This window comes from Palaemon carinicauda, chromosome 15 (genome assembly GCF_036898095.1).
Source record: "Palaemon carinicauda isolate YSFRI2023 chromosome 15, ASM3689809v2, whole genome shotgun sequence".
Classification (NCBI taxonomy): domain Eukaryota; kingdom Metazoa; phylum Arthropoda; class Malacostraca; order Decapoda; family Palaemonidae; genus Palaemon; species Palaemon carinicauda.
In genome coordinates this window covers 36,458,091-36,481,529 of record NC_090739.1, presented here as the reverse complement: position 1 = coordinate 36,481,529, position 23,439 = coordinate 36,458,091, and the positions used below count along the sequence as shown (strand labels likewise).

The following is a 23,439-nucleotide window of genomic DNA, read 5'->3' as shown; positions in this document are numbered from 1 at the left end:
TGTGCTTGCTTAAAGTGAGCATTGCAGCCTATAGATTTCTTCGATCCCCACCAGAGAAGTTCTCCGTCAAGCAAAATCAGAAAAAACACACCAAGGATCGAGCTTCTGAAATTTTTCAAGGGTTGTCGACAAATCTTCCCGCAATCCGGAAGAGCTGTCCGCCAAAGGCGGAGGGCAACTTTACCTCGAAAGGAAAATTAGCAAGCAGGAGGAAAACATCAAATGCTGGAAGAGGTTGCTGGAACACCAGGAACCTAGAAAGAGCTGATGAGCAATAAGAGCTGATGGGCGATCACGAGCTGGTGAGACAAGTTTGCTTGGTGAAACGAGTCCTGCTGGGAGAGACGTGTCTGCTGGAAGAGAAGAGTCTGCTGGGCGACACGATTCTTCTAGACGAGACAAGTCTGCTGGGAGACAACGTCGGCTCCCGAAGAGGAATGGCGGGAAATGGACGAATACAATTCCCGCCAGAGGAATACCCCAAAGGGAAGACAAAATGGGCAAAGGAAGTCTCTCCAGTGGACAGAAAAGGCGACCAACATCTGCTGCTGCTGTCGGCAACTCTCCCTTGGAAGGGAAAGTTTCAACACCTGGAGGCAAACCTCAGGGCAGCACACTCTGCTTCTCATCAATGAGCTCTAGCTGAAACTGAAGGTCAATATCGAGTACCTGCCTGAGAAACGCAGTTGAAGCTTGTTTCTGGATTCCCCCCCCCCCCGCCCCCAAGGGGTTACCCAAGTCAGCAACTGCTCAAGAGCACTGATTCCACGAACGGGAATGACCGTCATCAGCGTGATAATCAGGAACTGCCGCAGGCACAAGCGAAGAAGGCAGAGACTAGGCAGGAACAGAAACTTCCCCAGGTACAGGAACATCCAACTTCACACTCCTTACGTTGGCTGACTTAGCCAAATGAAGAAGTATAGCATCGCTAGCACTGAGGAAAAACCAAAATTAATAAAAACAAAACTCCCTCAGGAGGACAACCTAACCCATGGACGGGAAATCTGTCCTCCAAGAGGTACAGGAACATGCTAAAAACTGAGCACTTCCTTCCCTCCGATGAACTAGCAGGGAGCAAGCGACATCAACCTTCGAATGGAGGAGTATCCACACGTGACGAGGACAATTCCCCTGCAGAGGAGGTCGGGTCGCTGCACTAGGAGAAGTGGGGAAACCACCAACCTACAGGTTGTCCGGCGTCAAAGGGCAAGACACCGTAAGAGAAGGTTTTTCCACCCTCAAGAAACGCCACACTACGCTCACAGCAAAACAGCAACACTCATACTGTAATAAGAGAATAATTATATATACTTTCACCGAGCCAAAAGTAAAATGTGACGAGACAACACAGGTGAGTGTGTGTGAATGTGCTAGCCAGAACCGCTAATTAAAAGTCTTATGGCTAGTCTTCCAGCTTCGCTGAAAGTATAATCCCTATCAATAGCGAAGGGTTTGTATTTAGTGTAGCAACAACTGTATTTTCCTAGCCATATACTGTACAGTGTAAGACCAAGTCCTTATGAAATAAGCGTATGTATTATTTCACGCAAGCAGAATAGCCATTGAATCACTAAAACACTGTAATTAGGGAATGATAGGCAGGTGAGGGGACCCACTCACCTATATAACTCAGCCAAGCCACTTTTAAATTTTGGCCTGAGGACTGAGAGGGAAAAATAAATGAAAGTACTTAGGTTTGTGTAGTTAAGAAAAATACATATAACTTTGAAAATTTTGTATTTGTTCCTATATCAATAATGATTTATCCATCTAAAATAGGAAAATCACTTCCTGGTGGATGGAGGCTTATATGATCCAAGTGGTAGGATCTTATCCCTTGGAAGTGTCATTTTCCCTAGTCCCAACAGGGAGAGAGGAACAAGACTATAATAACCTCCTAGTAGCTAGTAAGGCCTGGGCCAGTAATTAGCTAAGGGAAAAGGTCACACAAATTCATATGAAAAATATTATTCTAAAGGATAGAGAAGATCGATTTGGAAGTTTCCAACCACCCCAATATAAATTGACGAGTTTGAAATACTATACACTCATTCATCCTTGAACTTATTACTGAAGAATGGGAAAGTTGGTACATGACCTCTAAGAACTGGTGCTCAGTTTTCAAGGCTTACCAGCATCTGATGTTCAATCCATCACATAAAGGTCAGGACTGCTGCACCCTTATGATAAGGGAAAAAAGAAGAGCCATTAAGTCTTCATTTTGCTCTAGACTTATACCATTATGCTACTTTAGATGAGACAAGGTGCATTTATGACCCGGAGGGGAGCTGGGAGAACAACACATCTTGTTGAGAAGCCACCACAGAACACAAAAGATTATAGTGTCCAAGGATTTGTGGGTAACCTTCCATAAGTAAAAAGATGTGTAAGTGGTTTGGAGTCTACAAATACAGATCTACAACACCTGGGAGACTGACAAGTTCGTCTCGACTTTGTGAATTCTCACTCAAGGTTGGCGCTTGTCCTCTTCACCAAACAATCCATATTCTTACTTAATTGTCTCACATAGACAGATACAACAGAGAAAGTGTTCCTGAACAGTCTGCTCTTGTTCCTATCAGTACTAATGAAGATTTATAACAATCATGCTGAAGATACCCAGCCCTATTCAAGAAGCACCACAAAGCTCTCACTGGACACAAAGTCACCTCAACATGTTTCTCACCAACAATCTTAGAGAGAGGGGATTAAACGGATTTTGAGAGAAGCAAAAAATCTATTTTTGGGGGTAAGATGGCCATGTCGTCCTGATGGAAGTTCCTATAAGTAGCTTCCTAAGGGATATATGTACTACAGTGATATTCCCAGAGAATTTTACCTTTAGGTATCCAGAATTCTAACTCCTGGCGCGAATATCCTTAAATTTCTCTCAAGGATATCGCATAATAACAGAGGACGTATTCTTGACACGTCACATAGCAATCTGCACCCCTAATAGCGTTAACGCTTCGAGGGGGAAGTGGCAGAATAGAAGGGGAGCCGTATCAAGGTTACCCTAGTTCTCATACTATTGAGTATCACAACAGTGCCATATCCAATATGGTGAACATTCCTTGAAGCATTGAGCATGGTGCTATAGATACAGTACTTCGGGAGGGATACTGTGAAGGTCTTTTCTTTTTAGAAAAGAAGGGTTGGTCCATCAGGACTACATGGCCACCTCACCCAAAAATAGATTTTTCGCTTCACTCAAAATCCGTTTTTTGGGCTCAAGCCATGTCGTCCTGATGGAAGCGTACCAGAGCATTAATGTATCTGTGGATTTTCATTAGTGCCTTAACCTTGGGACAACATTTCTATGGTCATTTGGACCAATTGAGACAAATGACGTTACCGTTATCCGTCATCATCACTAATCATAAGCAATGTTAGTGCTTCCTGTCCCCTACAGGGAAGAGTCATTCTAGACAGTAGAAAAGGGGCCTCAAGGTTAGCATATATTGTATGAACAAACATAAGTATACACTGAATATACAGTCTCTTAGTTTGTATATATTGCAAAATCAATATCAGTGTCTCTTATATCTATGGTTTGCGAGCATACAACTACATGAAGAATACTTACTTTAGTAAGTCAAAGAACTCTGGCATTTTACACATGCAATTGTCGGGCAAATTAGGACGCAATACATTCTAATAGACATTTATTCCTAATAAATGACTAAATGAATTAACCAGTAAAATGAATGTAGCATGATAACGGAATTATACACGTAACGTATACAGAAATTATATTTGTTTCTTGAAAGGGAAAGAAATGATGAGTGCCACTTTCAGATTGAAGAAAATTTTTATAATAAAACTTCTCTTCGAAAATTCTGTACACGTTACATTCTATCAACATTGTGTACTACGTACACACGGCACTAGTGCTTTCTGTATAATTCCACACCTGGGATTTTGAACAGAGATAGTGTCACCATAGTAACACTCATTAAAAGGAGGTCACACCAAAAGTGATGACCCCTTCTCCCTTTAATTGACAGTCCCAGTCAATTAGCTGTTCATCGCAGACAAAGACGGCAAATTCTACCTGCCGCCACCACATAATGCTTCAGTCCATGGACCTGCTTAGCATAGCGTTTGTAGAACACTCTGGATGATTCCCATCCAGAATATGAGCGAGGACGTTCGAGGTCCCAATTAATTAACTGTCTATGACAGTAATTAGTGGGCATGTTTTAATGCGCTACCTGCTGCCACTACATAGTGCTTTAATTCATGGACCTGTTTTGCATGGTGTTTGTAAAACACTCTGGATGATTTCCATCCGATGAATGAACGAAGACGCTCAAAGTACATACAGTATACTGTACTGAAAGAAGTTCAGTGATGAAGCAATTTTTCTCGGATCATGACCTGCAGGAGTACTGTCAGGACCTGCTCTACGAATAAAGTAGGTGAGCTTCGCCCTCAGTTGTTTTAGGGATAAGTTTGATCCAGAGGTTTCTCCTTTAAAGAGCTGTCTTCCCCTGAAGTCTGAAGTTCTACGAAGATAGACCTTTAGACACTCTACAGGACATAGAGAGACATCTTCCTTCAGAGGGCAGATTCTCCAGGGACCCACCTCTTAGTGGGTAGCTCATTCTTAGCGAGAAAGGTTGGATCAGGAGAGAGGTTCAGTTCTCCCGCTTCTGTGAACTGAATGTGGCCCTCGTCTCTAGATAGGGCCACTATTTCACTAACTCTAGCCCCTGAGGCTATAGTGAACAGAAAAATAACTTTTTGAGTTAGATCCTTAAGGGAACAATCTTCATTGTTCATAGATGAGGCATAATGTAGGACCTTATCCAAAGACCATGAAATGGGCTTTGGTGGTGGTGCAGGCCTAAGCTTTGCATATGCCTTCGGAATCTAATTGAAAATTTCATTCGATAGATCTACTTGAAAGGCATATAGAAGAGGTCTAGTCAAGGCTGATTTGCACGAAGTTATCATGTTGGCCGCCAGGCCTTGATTATGAAGGTGGACAAAGAAGGAGAGACAGAAGTTCATCAGAATTTCTTCCGATCCTTTTGCTTTAACAAAAGCAACCCACTTTTTCCAAGACTCATATTGTCTTCTCGTTGACTTAGTTTTGTATTCTTCTAAGAATTCTATACAGTATTGCCTTCTGAGATCCCAAATCTTTTCTTAACCGCTAGGGCAAGGAAATCATGAAATGAAGGGTTCGGGTTCTCCGTGATAAATTGAAGGCAATCAGCTTCTGAACCCTCTGAAATAGTCCTGGGTTCAGAACTAGGGCCAGCCTCAGCTTCAGTTCCTTCACTAAAGAGGAGAGATTGCTCTTGGGCTACTTGGGAGCCAATAGAGCTACTCCCCCTTGGAAGGATCTCAGCATGTTGAAGACCTTCAGCAAGCAATTGGATTGGATGAGTCAGGATATCTGAGTCCATCCCTTCTACAACAGAGACATGATGTCTGTTAATTCCACTAGAGGGTCCTTGTATGGGGCTACATCTCGAGGTAGTTTCTTGAAGACGCTCGTGATGAAGAGGTCGATTTGCAGTTCTGGGACTTGATCCCATCTGGGAGGGAATAGGTCTGGGTCCGTGGACCATTCCAACTCTATCGGCTTGAGCCGAAATAGAGCATCCACTGTCACATTGTGGATCGGTTGTATATGAACTGCTGACAGGTGCCATTCCATTAGGTAAGGGATGGTTAACGTCACCTATACCGTATGAAACATTTTCTAACATTGTCGATTGCGACGTCTCATTATCGCTTCGGTGTCCCAGATCAGTCGAAGGAAGTCTGATCTGCGTAGAGAGAGCTTCCCCACTCATGACAGGACCAACATGGTCTTGGGACTTTCGGACTTTAACCTTTGTTGGAGAAGCGATAAAAAGAGGACCAATATTGGTCTTTTTAGATCTCTTCAAGCGTTTGATGAGTATCTTCTCCAGACTCTTGACGCATCTTTCAGCTGTGCTCTTAGCACTGGGTTTGTCACTATTGCGAACTGGAGAGAGTTCAGGACTCCTCCTTGTTAACGTCTTGGGAATCTGACTGATTACCCAAGTCTCTTGACCGACCTTACAATCTCCTTTTATATTCCTATGGAAAGGGAGAGTTGGTGTGACTACAGACTTCAATGATTTTACAGCCATTGAAACCTTTGAGCTGGAGGGAATTGAGACTCCTTGAGGCTTGTCTTGCATCCGCGATGTTTCTGGAACCGGTTCGTCTCCTTGGATGTTCATAGACCAGCCACTTCGGGTGCTGCCCACCCCAACTTCTCGTGTCCAGGTACACTGTTGCCTGAACCATTTCTAGACTTGGTTATTGCATGACTACGTCTGCCAATCCTATGAAGACATTTAGGACTGTGTTTAGTCTGACACATATCTTTCCTTGGATATACGTTACCTTCTGGGCCATTACCCAAAGTAGTTCGAGGTAAGTATGTTACGAAAAATACAAATTACTTAAAATTTGTGATTTGTTCCAACAAAGAATACTTACCTCGAACTACTTTATTAGGAGACTTACACTTTAGGAGGAGGGAGTAGCTTACAGATTGAAATGTTCGAGACTCGCTGGGGCCCTTGAACTAGATAGGGGGCTAGTTCTGGGACTCCCAGGGAGAGGCAAAAGAGTAGGGGAAAGCACACAAAAGTCTACCTTTATGTACAACTCACCTTTTATTCAAAATCCATAATTGATGTGTTCTAACGTCCCATCTCTCATGTAGGAATGGGGAAAAAAGGGGGGTGGGGTCTCGGGAAAAGGATAGAGGTTAGCAAGGAAGTAAGGAGGAACTAGTGTCGCTTACGATTACTTCCCACAGCTAACCCGGGGCCCAAACTACTAAACTTGTTGCATGGCCGCAATGACTGGCCCGATGGAGAAGGTATCCAAAGACTTCCTTGTATAGTCCTTGAGGTAGTGGGCTGTAAAGGTGGACTGCCTAGCCCAAGTGCCCGCCCGTATGATTTGGCTTACCGCCATGTTGGTGCCAAACGCTAAGGACGTGCTAAGACCTCTAATATCATGAGGTCTTGGGGTACCAGGCACCGTGGAGCCCTCATTCTCATAGGCCCTCCTTATGACCTGTCTCAGCTAGAAGGATATGGTGTTTTTGGAAACTGCCTTCTTGACCAAGCCTGTGGACACAAACAAACTCTTTGGCCGTCCTACTAAGGTACTTCCTGATGGTCCTTACGGGACACAGGAGGAGGTCACTAGGGTTGTCCGAGCGCGGAATAGCCGGAATTGAGAACTCTTCGAACCTCGGGTCCCCAATTGCAGGGTTCTGGGTCTTTGCTACAAACTCCGGCAAGAACTTAAAAGTCATGTCCTTCCGCCCTTTCGAGTGGGATACCTCGAAAGACAGGCCGTGGAGCTCGCTCACTCGTTTCGCTGAGGCCAGGGCTAGTAGGAAGATGGCTTTGAGGGTGAGATCTTTGTCTAAAACATCCTTTAGAGGTTCGTAGGGAGGCCGTGAAAGGACCTTGAGGACTTTGGCCACATCCCACAGGTGTGTGTGTATGAGATGGGGGGGTAGCAAGCTACCCTCCCCTAACCCCGCTAACTAGCGGTGTGGGTAGTAAACCCTTGTTAAAAATAAATAGCTCGTCATTTCAGCTACGCCGAAAGTAATACCCCTATTAAATAGCGTGGTTTGTATTCCAGTTACGGAAGAAATGTCAATTTAAATTGTTTTTTCAGTCTCACCTCTTCCGACTAACTACTGATAAAGTAGACACAAACGTATGGCTTATTTCTCTAAAGTGTCCACTGCAATAGTATTATACGAATCCTCCACAGTAAAAAAAAAACTCAAATCATCTGATCACAATCTTGATATCTTTACAAAACACACCAATCATTAATGCACCCTTCACATGGCATCCCCGGCAAGTCACTTCACAGATTTCATAAAATCTCTACATGAAGACTTCCTTGCATCATCGCAAATACCTTATCAAACGGGGTAATTTCAGGGCACAGAGCTCTAATCAAACTGTTTTATGTGATGCATATGTCTACTTAATACACTTAATGAATAATGATAATAAGAGCATTAACCATTGCATTTAACTTATAAGTTGCCCAGGTAACATACTACAGTATTTATATTGACTTTATAAAGCGATACCTAATAAGAGGCAGAAATTGTTTCCTCTGGTTGATCTAGCACTTCAAGTCTCACTGGTAGCAGTATCAGTTACGGTCACTTAAAGGTAAGAGGTGGATACCTGAGCCACACATCTCAGACGTCTCTCACCAGTTCCAGTTTCAGGCCATTTACTAGGTTCACGGTTCAGCTATTGAAAATCGAGAGGAATGACAAAGATTTCAGTCTCCACTTTCACTCTCCAGAGAAGCAAAACACCACCCTCTTTCTGGGGATATCAGGCAAGAAAAAAAAAATTGCTTAACTGTAAACCCCAAGGAACGTGGCTGTGTCTTTAGATCTAATGCAGAGCAAACTGTCCTGTGCTCGGCATCTATTTGGATCCCTACTGAGTGTAGGGTGCGATGCCAATTACCTGTTAAGAAAAATATAAAAACATATTACAGCACTTGGCTATAGGGGCTCGGTGCTCTTTAAACAAAAACAAAAAAAAATTATAGTTTTTCACACAAACCATTATATCATAACTCCAGTGTTAATCGGTGGCAGAAATCAAAGTGACTGTCCACTGTGCCCGTTATAAGTTTTAACTGCCGAGTTCCAGCTGCGCTTGAATCAATTTCCAATTTAAAAGATGAAGGTTTGTATTTGTGTAAGAACAAATAAGAATTCTATTCGACATGTACAGCATTAGTAAATCCCAGAAACTAAAGTAACACAATTATTGACACTTTCATACCGTGGGCTAGTAAAAGATCCAACAGAAAACCTGCAGGCTAACTTGGTAATGTGTAAGTTACAGCTTAGGAAAATAAAAAAAAAAAACAATTTCATGAAGTACTTACTTAGAGACATTTTGCAGCATTAATAACGGCTACCTGAAATGAAAAATAAACACTTAGATGGAAGAACAGATAGTTAAGAATAGAGATATGTGACACAAAGGATAATGTTTTATCTTAAGTACAAAATGCTAAAAGAAGCTTGATAAAAATGACAAATTTAAAGTAATTTGCATTTTTCCTAACAATACAAACCTCGAGCTCTTTATTAGGAAATATACTTTCGGCATAGCTGGAAGGCTAGCCATAGGACTTTTAGGGAGGTGTAACTACCCCACCGCTAGTTATCAGGGGGTAGAGGGGTAGTACCAGCTACCCAGCTCATACACACACCAGTGTTGTCTCATCACTTTTGATTACAAGCAGGACTTGCAGGGGGATAGGTGATAGCAGGCCAAATTTGTATGAAGAGCACAAAGTTTGTAACGTTATGAAAAATACAAAATATGACAAATTCGAAGATAATTTGAATTTTTCCTAACCATACAAACCTTAGCTATTTACATTGGGTTTACCTTTTAGCGTAGCTGAAATGGCGAGCCATTAGAATTTAACGAGGGTGAATTACCCCCGCGCTAGTTAGCGGGGGGTAGGGGAGTGGTAGCTAGCTACCCCTCCCCCCCTCACACACCGATGAATTGCTTCACTTTCACTTAGAGGTAGGACTTGACTTGGGGGACAGGGCTGGCGGGCAAATATATGTAAATAGCTAAGGTTTGTATGGTTAGGAAAAATACAAATTATCTTCGAATTTGTCATTTGTTCCGTAACCGAAATACAAACCACGCTATTTACATCGGGTGACTTACCCCTTAGGAAGGGTGTAAAGTCCCCAGCCATACTGGCTTTACCCGGGGACTCAGAATCCGAGTGAGTCGCACTCGAGAAAAAGAGTCCCTGTACCTCACAAGTTCCTTGCTCCGCAAGGAACCGTGTGGCCTACATAAGCTTGTGTGTGAAGGAAGAAGTGTGACCCGTCCTAGGCAGTTGACCTGGAGTTCCAGAAGGAACTCTGGGTTAGGACGTTCCCAATACCACCTCGTCAGGGTATGGGGGACGCGACAGTATTGACTCAATACTCGGAACACAAGGAAGCATGGTTTACCTGCAGAGGTTTGAGGTCAGCTATGCAGAGACCAGGAAGCTGCTTCCCAGTAGAGGGGATGGTATGAAAATGCGTCCCTTGCTGGATAAAACACGCCAGTACCATGAAGTCGTCGCGCACGGAGCGACTCGGCAGGAGCTATAGGATCTGTAGAGGGGCCAGACTACGGCCCCTAAGCCTGCCTGAATGATGGAGAGGTATCCTTCAGGTCCTGACCATATGCCTGGACCGGAACATGCCCCCCCCTCTTTTCTTTGACAAGTCCGAGAAGAGCATAAAAAATGTGGGGAAAGGACGAGAATATCCACTCCCATCAAGAGGTTCCGTAGGTCAATCCCCATTGCAGGTCTAATCGTCCCGCTGGTCCCATAGGGGCCAGAAAGTCCGGTTAATCGTTGCTTTGAAACTACCGGAACTTGGGCCGCCCCACAGGGAACTTATCCTGAGGCGACCATTCGGAACTTTAGACGGGTCAATGAGGAAAGAGACCTAGGAAACGTTCCAAGGTAGGGCTGAAAGCTCTGCCCGACTGAAAACAGGTACTGCGACTCTCCTCAGCCTTGCCACAGTCAACTGAAGGGAAGGCTCGGAGGAGGCGGCAACAGAATCTGGCGTCCCCAGGCGGTCACCCATCCAAGTACCAACCAGACCCGACGTTGCTTAACCTCGCTGAACGGACGAGAAGCGGGGTTTCCAACGTGGTAAGGCCGTTGACTCAATATCATGGCTAGATACTCCAGATGTTGAGGCCGAAGAAGAGAAGGCTCCTAGCAAATTAACATGAACCCCCACTCATGGTAAGGATCCGGAAGCTTGTCCCGGCGTTGAAGAAGGTCGAACCCGAGCCTACCGGAGTTGACCAGACCTCCAAAAGGCGAAGGAGGCGGCAGCCTGCTCCCGAGCGGCCATGAGAAAAGCAGGGAGAGTTCTCTGGGGAAAAACCTGCGATGCCACGGCGGGATCGCCACACTGCATCTTAAGCAGGAATACCTGTAGACTAGGCTGAATTCCACGAGCTTCCTGGAAGATGGATGGAATGGAAACTGAAAGTACCCGTCCTTCCGATCCAGGGCCTAAGGAGTCCTGTCGCCTCGTTACCAGTCTGATCGATTCTGGTGTTCCACGCTGGACGAAGTTTGTTCGACAAACTTGATCAGAGCTGAGAGGTCGACTACGGAATTCCCGTCTCAGATACTTTCTTACAAGAAAGGATTGACTGAAGAAGCCGGGGGGTGAAGCCGTCGACGATCCTTCTCCTAAGGCATGGATCATTCTGCCCAAACGGACAAACTCTTGCCGACCTATGGCATAGAGGTTCAGAGACAGTGAATTCGCTGACAGAGACGGCAGGCGCGATATCCTTGGCTGATCACGGAGATCGTGCAGGAATGGGCATCGGGAAGCTGTTATCCGGATGAGTAACCTTAGGCATCCTCCCAGCGTGAAACCTGCAAGGGGGGTTTGCCAATCCTAGAGATCGTGAACTCTGCCGCTCCCTCTAGGACTATGCCCCCCAGGGAGAGCCTCCCGTGCTACATGAAAATGAGCGTGTGTGCTCGATCGAAACTCATTGTGAGAGAACTAAGCGATTACTCCAATCTTCTGTCTTGATGTTGTGGGACCTTCCCCAAGATCTCCTTTGCCATGAGAAGTGTTGGCTCTTGGTAACGAGTATGCTCTAAAGTCTGCAGGATGTGGTCTACCTGAAGGGTAGGAGCATGTGGCTGCATGGGGTTACACTGGAGAGCATCCCCATGCCTGTGAAAGCTCTTCATAGGGGGTGTGTCTGCTACTACCAGGTCGTATGTGGTTTGGCCCGTACTCATTCCCAGCTACGTGCATTTTGAGAGGCGATTGTACCTCTGTGGTAGGACATATGTGTGATGCAATGCAATTCCCCATTGTTCTGGGAAGGGCTACCTGAATCAGACAATTATCTGTATGAGAAGGAAAACCCATCTGGTGACTACCTTTGGGTCTTCTGGAGAATTTGAACTGGAGAGTGCATTTGCTTGTGCGGTACACAATAAAGTGTGCACCAGCAATCCCCAGTGCGAGCCCTGTCTTGGAATTCTGTATATGCTAGGTCCATTGCACAAGTGTCATGGGTGAAGCGCTTGCGAACTAGAGACTGTCGAGTCACTACTAGCAACATGGTCTCTGGAGCTCTATCTCATTTTTATGAAGGAGAACACACCTTAGAATAGGGGGTGCTTGCATGTAAAACCTAGAGTTCTCAAATGTCTTCTCCCTAGAAGGTGAAAAGTATGATGCACTGTTGATAGCGTGTATTCAGAGACGTATTTACCACAGGCGAATCACCTTCCTTTAGGGCCTGAGGGACCTTGATGATTACGGAGATGTAAACCAAAATGGTATTTTTCCTTTGTTTTTATAAAAACTGCAGATTTCTTAGCTCCAAAAGTTATGTTATTTTGTGCAAGTTAGCAAGAAAAGGACCTCTTAGCACTTGTTGGAGAATTGGTAATGTTACTCCACTATGTAAATGTGTTTGTGGTAGCTCAAGTCCAACTGATTACCAGTTTCTATAACTCCCATATTATCTAAAGTTTTTTAACATCTTTTGGCAAAACGTCTAAATAGGTTTGATGTAAGTAATCATCTGTTCCCTAGTTTACAATTTAGTTTTTGTAAAGGCCTTGGAGCATGTGATGCCCTTCTTACAATCTCCAATGCTGTACAGAAATCCCTTGATTGTGGTCAGGAAGTTTGTATGATTGGCCTTGATTTTAGTGCTGCCTTTGACCGTGTTAATCATGAGGCCCTTGTTTTCAAACTCAAACAATTGGGAGTGGATGGGTTGTTTGTTAGCATCATTGTTGAATTTTTAATTAATAGATCTCAGAGAGTTGTTGTTGATGGGCCCCATAGTGAGCAGACGAATGGGATATTTGGTGTTCCTCAGGGTTGTGTTCTTGGCCCATTACTTTTCATATTACATACACAAGACATGTGGTTTGGCCTAGAAAACAAGCTTGTTGCATATGCAGATGATGCTACTCTCTTTGCATCAATTCCATCTCCTGAATGTGGAAATGGAGTTTCTGAATCCCTTAATAGAGATCTAGCTAAAATTAGTGCATGGTGCAAATCATGGGGTATGAAGTTGAATCCTAACAACACTCAAAGTACAATTGTAAGTAGGTCAAGGACAGTGGCTCCTCAACAACAGGCTCTCAGCATTGATAATGTTTCTGTACCTTTGTATGACTCTTTTAAAATTTTAGGTGTGATTCTCAACAGCAAATTTACTTTTGAGGAACACAATAGGACTGTGTCTTCTTCAATTGCAAAAATTTGGCTTATTGAGAAAGTCTTTTCAGATTTTCGGTGATCAGTCTATTCTGAAGAAGTGTTTTCTTTAATTCTACCTTGTTTCGAGTATTGCTCTTCTGTCTGGTCTTCAGCTGCTGATTCTCACCTTAATTTACTGGACAGGAACTTACGGTCTACTAAATTTTTTATTCCTGATCTAGATATTAATCTCTGGCACTGTCATTCAATTAGTTCATGATGCATGTTGCATAAGATTTTTTATAATTCGGACAATCCTTTACATTCAGATCTTCCCGAACAGTTCCATCCTGTACATAATACTAGGCATGCAGTTAATTCTAATAGTCAGGCCTTCTCCATCATGAGGCTCAATACTACACAGCTGTGACCACGTTGTGGAATGATCTTCCTAATCGGGTAGTTGCATCAGTAGAACTTGAAAAGTTCACACTTACAGCAAACGTTTCTATGTTGAACAGGATGACATAAGTCTTTTTATAGTTTATAAATAAAATGTGTGTTTTATTGTTAATGTTTTTAAAATATGTTATTTTTATTACTAAAATAAATTTTTGAATATACTTACCCGATGATCATGTAGCTGTCAACTCCGTTGCCCGACAGAAATCTACGGTCGGGATACGCCAGCGATCGCTTATACAGGTGGGGGTGTACTCACCAGCGCCATCTGTGGTCAGGTACTCCAGTACTTCTTGTCAACAAGACCTCAATTTTCTCCTCGGTCCACTGGTTCTCTATGGGGAGGAAGGGCGGGTCATTTAAATCATGATCATCGGGTAAGTATATTCAAAAATTTATTTTAGTAATAAAAATAACATTTTTCAATATTAATCTTACCCGATGATCATGTAGCTGATTCACACCCAGGGTGGTGGGTGGAGACCAGTATACATGTTAACAAAGAAGCTAAGTATCCCATATTTCATTTTTATTAGTTATTCAAAATAACAATAAAAAATAAATAAGTACCTGGTAAGGAAGTCGACTTGAACCATTACTCTGCCTTTAATAAGTACGTCTTCCTTACTGAGCGTAGCGGTCCTCTTAGGATGCTGAACGACTCTTAGGTGGCTAAAGTATAAAGGGCTGCAACCCATACTAAAGGACCTCATCATAACCTCAAGAAAGAATTGACCACCCGCCAAATCAACCAGGATGCGGAAGGCTTCTTAGCCGACCGTACAACCCAAAAACAACAATAAAAGCAATCAAGAGAAAGGTTAAAAAAGGTTATGGGATTATGGGAATGTAGTGGCTGAGCCCTCACCTACTACTGCACTCGCTGCTACGAATGGTCCCAGGGTGTAGCAGTTCTCGTAAAGAGACTGGACATCTTTGAGATAGAATGATGCGAACACTGACTTGCTTCTCCAATAGGTTGCATCCATAACACTCTGCAGAGAACGGTTCTGTTTGAAGGCCACTGAAGTAGCCACAGCTCTCACTTCATGTGTCCTTACCTTCAGTAAAGCAAGGTCTTCTTCCTTCATATGAGAATGAGCTTCTCTAATCAGAAGCCTGATGTAGTAAGAAACTGCGTTCTTAGACATTGGTAGCGAAGGCTTCTTAACAGCACACCATAAGGCTTCTGATTGTCCTCGTAAAGGTTTTGACCTTTTCAGATAGTACTTAAGAGCTCTGACTGGGCAAAGTACTCTCTCCAGCTCGTTACCCACCAAGTTAGATAGGCTAGGGATCTCGAACGATTTAGGCCAAGGACGTGAAGGAAGCTCGTTTTAGCCAAAAAACCGAGCTGCAAGGAACATGTAGCCGTTTCCGATGTGAAACCTATGTTCCTGCTGAAGGCGTGGATCTCACTTACTCTCTTAGCTGTTGCTAGGCATACTAGGAAAAGAGTTTTTAATGTGAGGTCCTTGAAAGAGGCTGATTGGAGCGGTTCAAATCTAGATGACATCAGGAACCTTAGGACCACGTCTAGATTCCAGCCTGGAGTGGACAACCGACGTTCCTTAGAGGTCTCAAAAGACCTAAGGATGTCCTGCAGATCTTTGTTGGAGGAAAGATCCAAGCCTGAGGCGGAAAACCGCTGCCAACATACTTCTATAACCCTTGATCGTAGGAGCTGATAGGGATCTAACGTTCCTTAGATGTAACAGGAAGTCAGCAATCTGGGTTACAGTGGTATTGGTTGAGGAAACTGCATTGGCCTTGCACCAGTTTCTGAAGACTTCCCATTTAGATTGATAGACTCTGAGAGTGGATGTCCTCCTAGCTCTAGCAATCGCTCTGGCTGCCTCTTTCGAAAAGCCTCTAGCTCTTGAGAGTCTTTCGATAGTCTGAAGGCAGTCAGACGAAGAGCGTGGAGGCTTGGGTGTACCTTCTTTACGTGAGGTTGACGTAGAAGGTCCATTCTTAGAGGAAGAGTCCTGGGAACGTCGACCAGCCATTGCAGTACCTCTGTGAACCATTCTCTCGCGGGCCAGAGGGGAGCAACCAACGTCAGCCGTGTCCCTTTGTGAGAGGCGAATTTCTGAAGTACCCTGTTGACAATCTTGAACGGCGGGAATGCATACAGGTCGAGATGGGACCAATCCAGCAGAAAAGCATCCACGTGAACTGCTGCTGGGTCTGGAATCGGCGAACAATACAATGGGAGCCTCTTGGTCATCGAGGTAGCGAACAGATCTATGGTTGGCTGACCCCACAGGGACCAAAGTCTGCTGCAAACATTCTTGTGAAGGGTCCACTCTGTGGGGATGACCTGACCCTTCCGGCTGAGGCGATCTGCCATGACATTCATATCGCCCTGAATGAACCTCGTTACCAGCGTGAGCCTTCGATCTTTTGACCAAATGAGGAGGTCCCTTGCGATCTCGAACAACTTCCTCGAATGAGTCCCCCCCTGCTTGGAGATGTAAGCCAAGGCTGTGGTGTTGTCGGAGTTCACCTCCACCACCTTGTTTAGCTGGAGGGACTTGAAGTTCATTAAGGCCAGATGAACCGCCAACAACTCCTTGCAATTGATGTGGAGTGTTCTTTGTTCCTGATTCCATGTTCCCAAGCATTCCTGTCCGTCCAATGTCGCACCCCAGCCCGAGTCTGATGCGTCCGAGAAGAGATGGTGGTCGGGGGTCTGAACAGCTAACGAAAGACCTTCCTTGAGAAGAATGCTGTTCTTCCACCACGTTAGAGTAGACCTCATCTCTTCGGAAACAGGAATTGAGACCGTCTCTAGCGTCATGTCCTTGATCCAGTGAGCAGCCAGATGATACTGAAGGGGGCGGAGGTGGAGTGTCCCTAACTCGATGAACAGGGCCAGCGATGAAAGTGTCCCTGTTAGACTCATCCACTGCCTTACTGAGCATCGGCTCCTTCTCAGCATGCTCAGGATGCACTCTAGGGCTTGGTTGATTCTTGGGGCCGACGGAAAAGCCCGAAAAGCTCGACTCTGAATCTCCATACCCAGGTAAACAATGGTCTGGGATGGGACGAGCTGGGACTTCTCTAAATTGACCAGGAGGCCCAGTTCCTTGGTCAGATCCATAGTCCATCTGATATTCTCCAGACAGCGACGACTTGTGGAAGCTCTTAAAAGCCAGTCGTCTAAATAGAGGGAGGCTCTGATGTCTGCCAAGTGAAGGAATTTCGCAATATTCCTCATCAGTCGCGTAAACACAAGAGGTGCCGTGCTTAGGCCAAAACACAGGGCTTGGAACTGGTACACAACCTTTCCATAGACGAATCTCAGGAAAGGTTGGGAGTCTGGATGGATGGGGACGTGAAAGTATGCGTCTTTCAGGTCTAACGAGACCATCCAGTCCTCCTGCCTGACCGCTGCTAGGACCGACTTCGTCGTCTCCATAGTGAACGTCTGCTTGGTGACATAAGCATTGAGCGCACTGACGTCCAGCACCGGCCTCCAACCTCCTGTCTTCTTGGCTACCAGGAAGAGACGGTTGTAAAAGCCCGGGGATTGATGGTCCCGGACTATGACCACTGCCTCCTTGTGTAGCAAGAGCGACACCTCTTGTTGCAACGCTAGCCTCTTGTCCTTCTCCTTGTAGTTGGGAGAGAGGTTGATGGGAGATGTAGCTAGAGGGGGATTGCGGCAGAACGGAATTCTGTATCCCTCCCTCAGCCACTTCACAGACTGAGCGTCTGCACCTCTGCTCTCCCAAGCTTGCCAGAAGGTCTTGAGTCTGGCTCCTACAGCTGTCTGGAGAGGAGGAAATCAAAACTTGCCTCTTGTGGACTTGGAACCCTTCTTGGGCTTGCCACGGTTACTGTCTGCACGGGTACCTCCTCTGCTGGAGGTTCTGCCACGAAAGGGTGGGATGAACCTGGAAGCAGGAGTATCAACTGCTAGAGGGCGGTAAGGTTTAGACACGGAAGGTAAGGTCTTAGCCTTACGTGCAGAAGAAGCCATGAGGTCATGCGTATCCTTCTGGAGAAGAGAGGCAGTCATCCCCTTAATTAATTCCTCCGGAAACAGACACTTGGACAGAGGAGCAAAAAGTAACTCTGACCTCTGGCAAGGGGTGATACCAGCAGATAAGAAGGAGCACAGATGTTCCCTTTTCTTGAGGACCCGATAAATAAGAAGCCGCAAGCTCGCCAGACCCATCCCGTATTGCCTTGTCCATGCTGGACATGATCAGCATGGCTGAGTCCTTGTCAGAAGGGGCAGTCTTCCTCCTTAAGGCTCCCAGGCACCAATCGAGGAAGTTGAATATCTCGAAGGCACGAAAGACTCCCCTTAACAAGTGATCAAGATCTGTAGGGGACCAGCAGATCTTCGAACGTCTCATAGCCAACCTGCGGGGAGAGTCAACCAGACTTGAGAAGTCGGCCTGGGCAGAGGCAGGAACCCCCAAGCCAGGTTCCTCTCCCGTGGCATACCAGACGCCCGACTTAGAAGCCAGCTTGGGAGGAGGAAACACAAAAGAGGTCCTTCCCAGTTGCTTCTTGGACTGCAACCAATCCCCCATAACCCTCAAAGCTCTCCTTGAAGATCTGGCAAGAACAAGCTTGGTGAAGGCAGGCGCAGTAGGCTGCATGCCCAGAGCAAACTCGGAGGGAGGAGAACGAGGGGTTGCAGACACAAAGTGTTCAGGGTACAACTCTCTGAACAAAGCAAGGACTTTGCGGAAGTCTAAGGAGGGTGGCGAAGACTTGTGTCCTTCAACATCAGAATGAGGATCATCAAGATGAGCAGCTTCATCCTCAGAAGCCTCCTCACCCGACAGTTGAGTTGTAAGAGGCAAAGGCAGAGCAGCAAGCTGAACAGGTGAATCCTGCAGAACGGGTGCATGCGTACCTGCGGATCCATCATCATGCCTCTGCTGGACAGACTGTGAGCTGGCAACAACAAAAGCAGAGGGCCGGTGTGAGGGAGGGTCTGCGGTGGTATGCAGAGCATGCTGTGAGGCATGCGGCTCATGCTGCATGGCATGCGGCTCATGCTGCATGGGATGCGGCTCATGCTGCATGGTATGCGGCTCATGCTGCATGGCATGCGGCTCATGCTGCATGGGATGAGGCTCATGCTGCATGGTATGAGGCTTATGCTGCATGGGATGAGGCTCATGCTGCATGGAATGCGGCTCATGCTGTAAGGTCTGCAGAGCATGCTGCATGGGCTGAGGACTGCGCAACTGTGGAGGAGCTCTCACAGGAGGAGGGACGTTAACCTTCTCTGCCTGATAATCCTGCATAAAAGCCGCAAGCTGAGACTGCATAGTCTGCAGCATGGACCACTTAGGGTCTACTGTGGTTGGAGCAGAGGCCTGTTGAGGGACCACTCTACCTCTCTTGGGAGGTGTGCAGTCATCCGATGACTGCGGCGAGTCCGAACTGACCCAGTGGCTACACCTGGGCCGTTGGACTAGCTCTGAAGGGACTTTACGCTTAAGCGGTCGTGAGACCTTAGTCCACCGTTTCCTCCTGGAAACCTCTTCCACAGACGAGGAATGTAAGGGCTCATTCGTCTGGGAGTGGAAGGGACGATCCTTAGCAGATACGTCCGCAACCACTGAGGATACATCTGTGCGCCGATCAAGGCCCGCCGAACCCTTTGGTCCTTCGACATTGCTTCTCCCCTGGGCTTGGGAGCTTGCAAGAGGTCCCGGACTGGGAGGACGACTGGCACGCACAGATGTATCCTCATGCGCAACACTGACACTGACACTATGCACAGCACTAGCACTATCACTTCCCACTGCACTCTTCGCTTTCAGCTCTCTGACATCCGCCAAGAGCTGATTGCGGTCACTAACCAACGACTCCACCTTATCACCGAGAGCCTGAATGGCACACAACATATCAGCCATTGCAGGCTGAGCACTCGTAGCAGGTTCGGGGGTCACCACCACAGGGGAAGGAAAAGGTTGAGGGGCATGGGGAGAGGAAATAACCAAAGAGCGAGAAGAACTCCTCCTATCTCTCTCCTTCTCTAACCTACGAGTATATCTGAGGAATTCATTAAAATCGAATTCCGAAAGCCCAGCACATTCCCCACATCGATCTTCCAATTGACAGGATTTTCCCCTACAATTGGAACATACGGTGTGAGGATCAACAGAGGCCTTCGGAAGACGCCTATTACAAGCACTAACACTACATCGCCTATATTTAGGAACTTGGGAAGTGTCAGACATCTTGAATTCTAGAAGTAGTCAAAGGGGGAATTCCAAAGTAAAGCAAAGATCGTTAACCAATGAATCAAATTAATACCAAAAGCTTGCTAAGCTAAGGCTAAAGCTTCCTGTACAGCGAAGGCTAAATTTCAGAGCAAATACTTCACCAAATCGTGAACAAAAGACTCCAAAATCAACAGCGTATCCATGTAGGTCTTGCCGGTGGCACGACAGAGGAAAAATTGAGGTCTTGTTGACAAGAAGTACTGGAGTAACTGACCACAGATGGCGCTGGTGAGTACACCCCCACCTGTATAAGCGATCGCTGGCGTATCCCGACCGTAGATTTCTGTCGGGCAACGGAGTTGACAGCTACATGATCATCGGGTAAGATTAATATTGAAAAATTTTATTTTAATTGTTCATTACTTCTTATATGATTTATCTATTTCCTTGTTTCCTCTCCTCACTGGGCTATTTTTCCCTATTGGAGCCCTTGAGCTTATAGCATCTTGCTTTTCCAACTAGGGTTGCAGCTTAGCTAGTAATAATAATAATAATAATAATAATAATAATAATAATAATAATAATAATGTGTGAAACTAAACCTAACTGCTGAGGGAGATTCTATATGTGACCACACACTTAGTTGGTCTAGAGTATGTTTCCTAAAACGGGGAATGCGAACGCATAGTTTTCACTACTGTGAAAGATCTTACCGAAGAATAAATGAAAATGTGCTTGTCTCTCTATAAGTATGAGATTCCAGGGGTGAAAGCTTGCGTGCCTGAATAGCTGTATTCTCTTCCACAAGAGTGCCCATACACAGCAAATCTTGTTCACTTTCTGATGAGTGATCAAAAGCCGACCAGCTTGCACATTTAACGGCCTGTAATGTTCTAGTAGATTGTGTGCAATCGCTAACAGCTGAACACAAGTGACCACTAACAGGTGATGTACCAGAACACTAACCAGTGAGCACAAGTATTCTCTTCCAGGTGTGAATTTGTAAGAGCTATTAGTCGAGCATACATGGGCACAAGCCGACAAGAGTGCCTGACTGCTAACAGGAAAGAATCCAAGAGTATTTAGAGGCAAGAACGTGTTGTATGAGCACTAAAAAGTGAGTGCATATGACCGCGAATACAGGGTTGTGCTTGAGTGCGATCCGGTGATCGCTTTTGACAGCATGAGCCCATTACATTAGGCGAAAACATGAGTAGGGTAAGATTTCCTGATTAGAAAATGGGGGTGCAAGTGTCTCGCCGAATGTGTGCTAATAGCAGTATAAGAGTCAAATGTCGAGAGCAATGTGCATCAAAATGTGGGTGCATAATATCGCAATCCAAGGTTTCTGTAGCAGAATGAACTCTCGCAGGAGAGTCAGGCATGACTTTCTCCGATGCCTGCAAGGCACAAATTGACAGCGCACCAGCAAGGATGCACACGCATACCGAATCTCTTGTCCTGGAATGTGATGGTCTAGAAGGTCAATCTTACGAGGAGGGTGAGAGAACCTTCAGAGGGGAGGCAGATCCCATTCGGGAGTACTGTACTGCTGGTTTTTGCTCCTTTTAGCTTCAGCAAGGCGTGAATTATTTGCCTCCATAGAAGACAAGGTTGAAGACATCAGACTATGAGGAGAGGGTGGACGAAGGAACTTCATACTCTTACCCGTCTAAAATGCTCCATGAGCTGCTGGTAAAATAATTGCGGAAGGTGAAGATCTGTCATCAACTACATCTTCCGAGGGGTTCACATCAGTCTTCTCCTCTGCCAGGTCTGCATTAGAAGGGTTGGTGGCTGAGGAAGCTTTAGGTTTAGCAGTAACTAAAGCTAACATAAGCTTCTACACTGAAGACATCCCCTCCAGCCATAACGAAAGCCACAATGTTCTTAGGGCATCGTCTCTTGCCTCTCTAGGGGAAGCAGGTAGGACCAACTCCATCAGAGCTTGTAGTAAAGTTGATTCAAGCTCATTGTTCTATTGTCCTACGTTACCCCACAGGCAAGGATGAAGGAGAGGGTTTGGAAGCCTGAGTAGGCTACCAGAGAAAGGAGGGAGAGGCTTAATGGAACTCTTCAACTTGCTGTACTAAACCCACTGCAGTGATAGCCATGATTTACCTATTCAGTATTATAGAGTGATGATATTACAGTCATGTCACCTGCAAAAATGGCACAGTGAATAGGGATCCACCAAGCTCCAGCTAATAAATGTTCTAAACTAACGGCCAAGAATGCCAGATTAGGACCAATCTCAAAATCAAAAGAAAGAAGAGTTATTAACCAAGTTTAGTATATTTGTATGCCTCTGCAGCTGAAGTAAAAGAGGCTACTTTGGGAACCAGCAGGGGGTGGGGCTTCCCCACCACCAACCTATAACTATCAACCCCACCTATTCTCTAGAGCACTTTTTCTAAGAGCTGGAGATGCTGGATAGTCTCCAGGCGTGAAGTCATAGCGAAGCTACGGCTTTGTGGAATATGGTAGCATGTGGCTGTTTGAGTAGATTGTGTCGTGGAGGAAGTTCTCTTGGGGACTCCGTTAGGAGTTGCAGAAGGTCCGGAAACCATTCTGCGTGATGCCATAGCGGAGCTATGAGGGTCAATGAAAGATTGACCGATGTTCTGGCCTTGTTGAGTACCATCCTCATCAGGCAGAACGGGGGAAAGGCGAATACGTTGATGTTGTCCCACAGTTGTTGGAATGCATCTTGCCAGAGAGCCTTGGGGTCTGGGACTGGGGAACAATACAACAGGAGCCTCAAGTTCAGGGCCGTTGCGAAGAGGTCCACTGTCAGAGAACCCCACAAAGTCAGGACTTTGTTGGCTACTAGATGATCCAAAGACCACTCGGTACTCACTATCTGAGATGCTCTGCTCAGGTTGTCGACGAGCACATTCCTTTTGCTCGGAATGAAGCGTGCCGATAGTGGTATCGAGTGGATCTCGGCCCATCTTAGTATCTCTACTGCTTGATGGGATAGGTGCTGCAAAAAAGTACCTCCTTGCTTGTTGATCTAAGCCACTACTGTGGTGTTGTCGCTCTGTGTCGTCACGCTGACCCTCCGCAGTGTCATGGGTTGACTGACGCGTAACGTCTGCCTGTCGCTCACGTTGACGCTCCGTATCGCATCCGCTTCCGTCCTGCCGCTTAGCGGCCCGCTCCGCAGTTTGGCGAACGTCGTCGCGTTTGGAAGACTGACGTTCGGCGGTATGCGCGGTCGATTAATGTTGAGAAGCAGATCCTTGACGAGACGCATCCATCTCAACCTGCCGTTGAACACTGCGGCTGGGAGATCGCCTGTGCGATAACGCGTCAGTACCGGAGACAACAGGCCGCCTGTGCGACAACGGGCCTAAAACGGAAGACTGACGCCCAACCGCACAACAGCAGGCCGATAAGCTTGCATAAGCGACGAGAGTTGCTGCTTCATGCCCAACAGCATAGACCATTTGGGATCACCTT

The 23,439-nt window shown here is 45.9% G+C and overlaps 1 protein-coding gene and 1 pseudogene across 1 annotated transcript in view; both read right to left on the bottom strand.

The window, feature by feature from the left end:
• The window catches only part of LOC137654557 (bleomycin hydrolase), a 188,669-nt gene that overhangs the window by 146,646 nt on the left and 18,584 nt on the right, over nucleotides 1-23,439 (bottom strand). The window contains exon 2 of the mRNA XM_068388286.1: nucleotides 8,953-8,985. Coding sequence (XP_068244387.1) covers nucleotides 8,953-8,962 — 10 coding nt within the window. The 5' untranslated portion in view covers nucleotides 8,963-8,985. The remainder of the gene's footprint in view (nucleotides 1-8,952; nucleotides 8,986-23,439) is intronic.
• LOC137654843 (5S ribosomal RNA) lies at nucleotides 10,651-10,769 on the bottom strand (annotated as a pseudogene).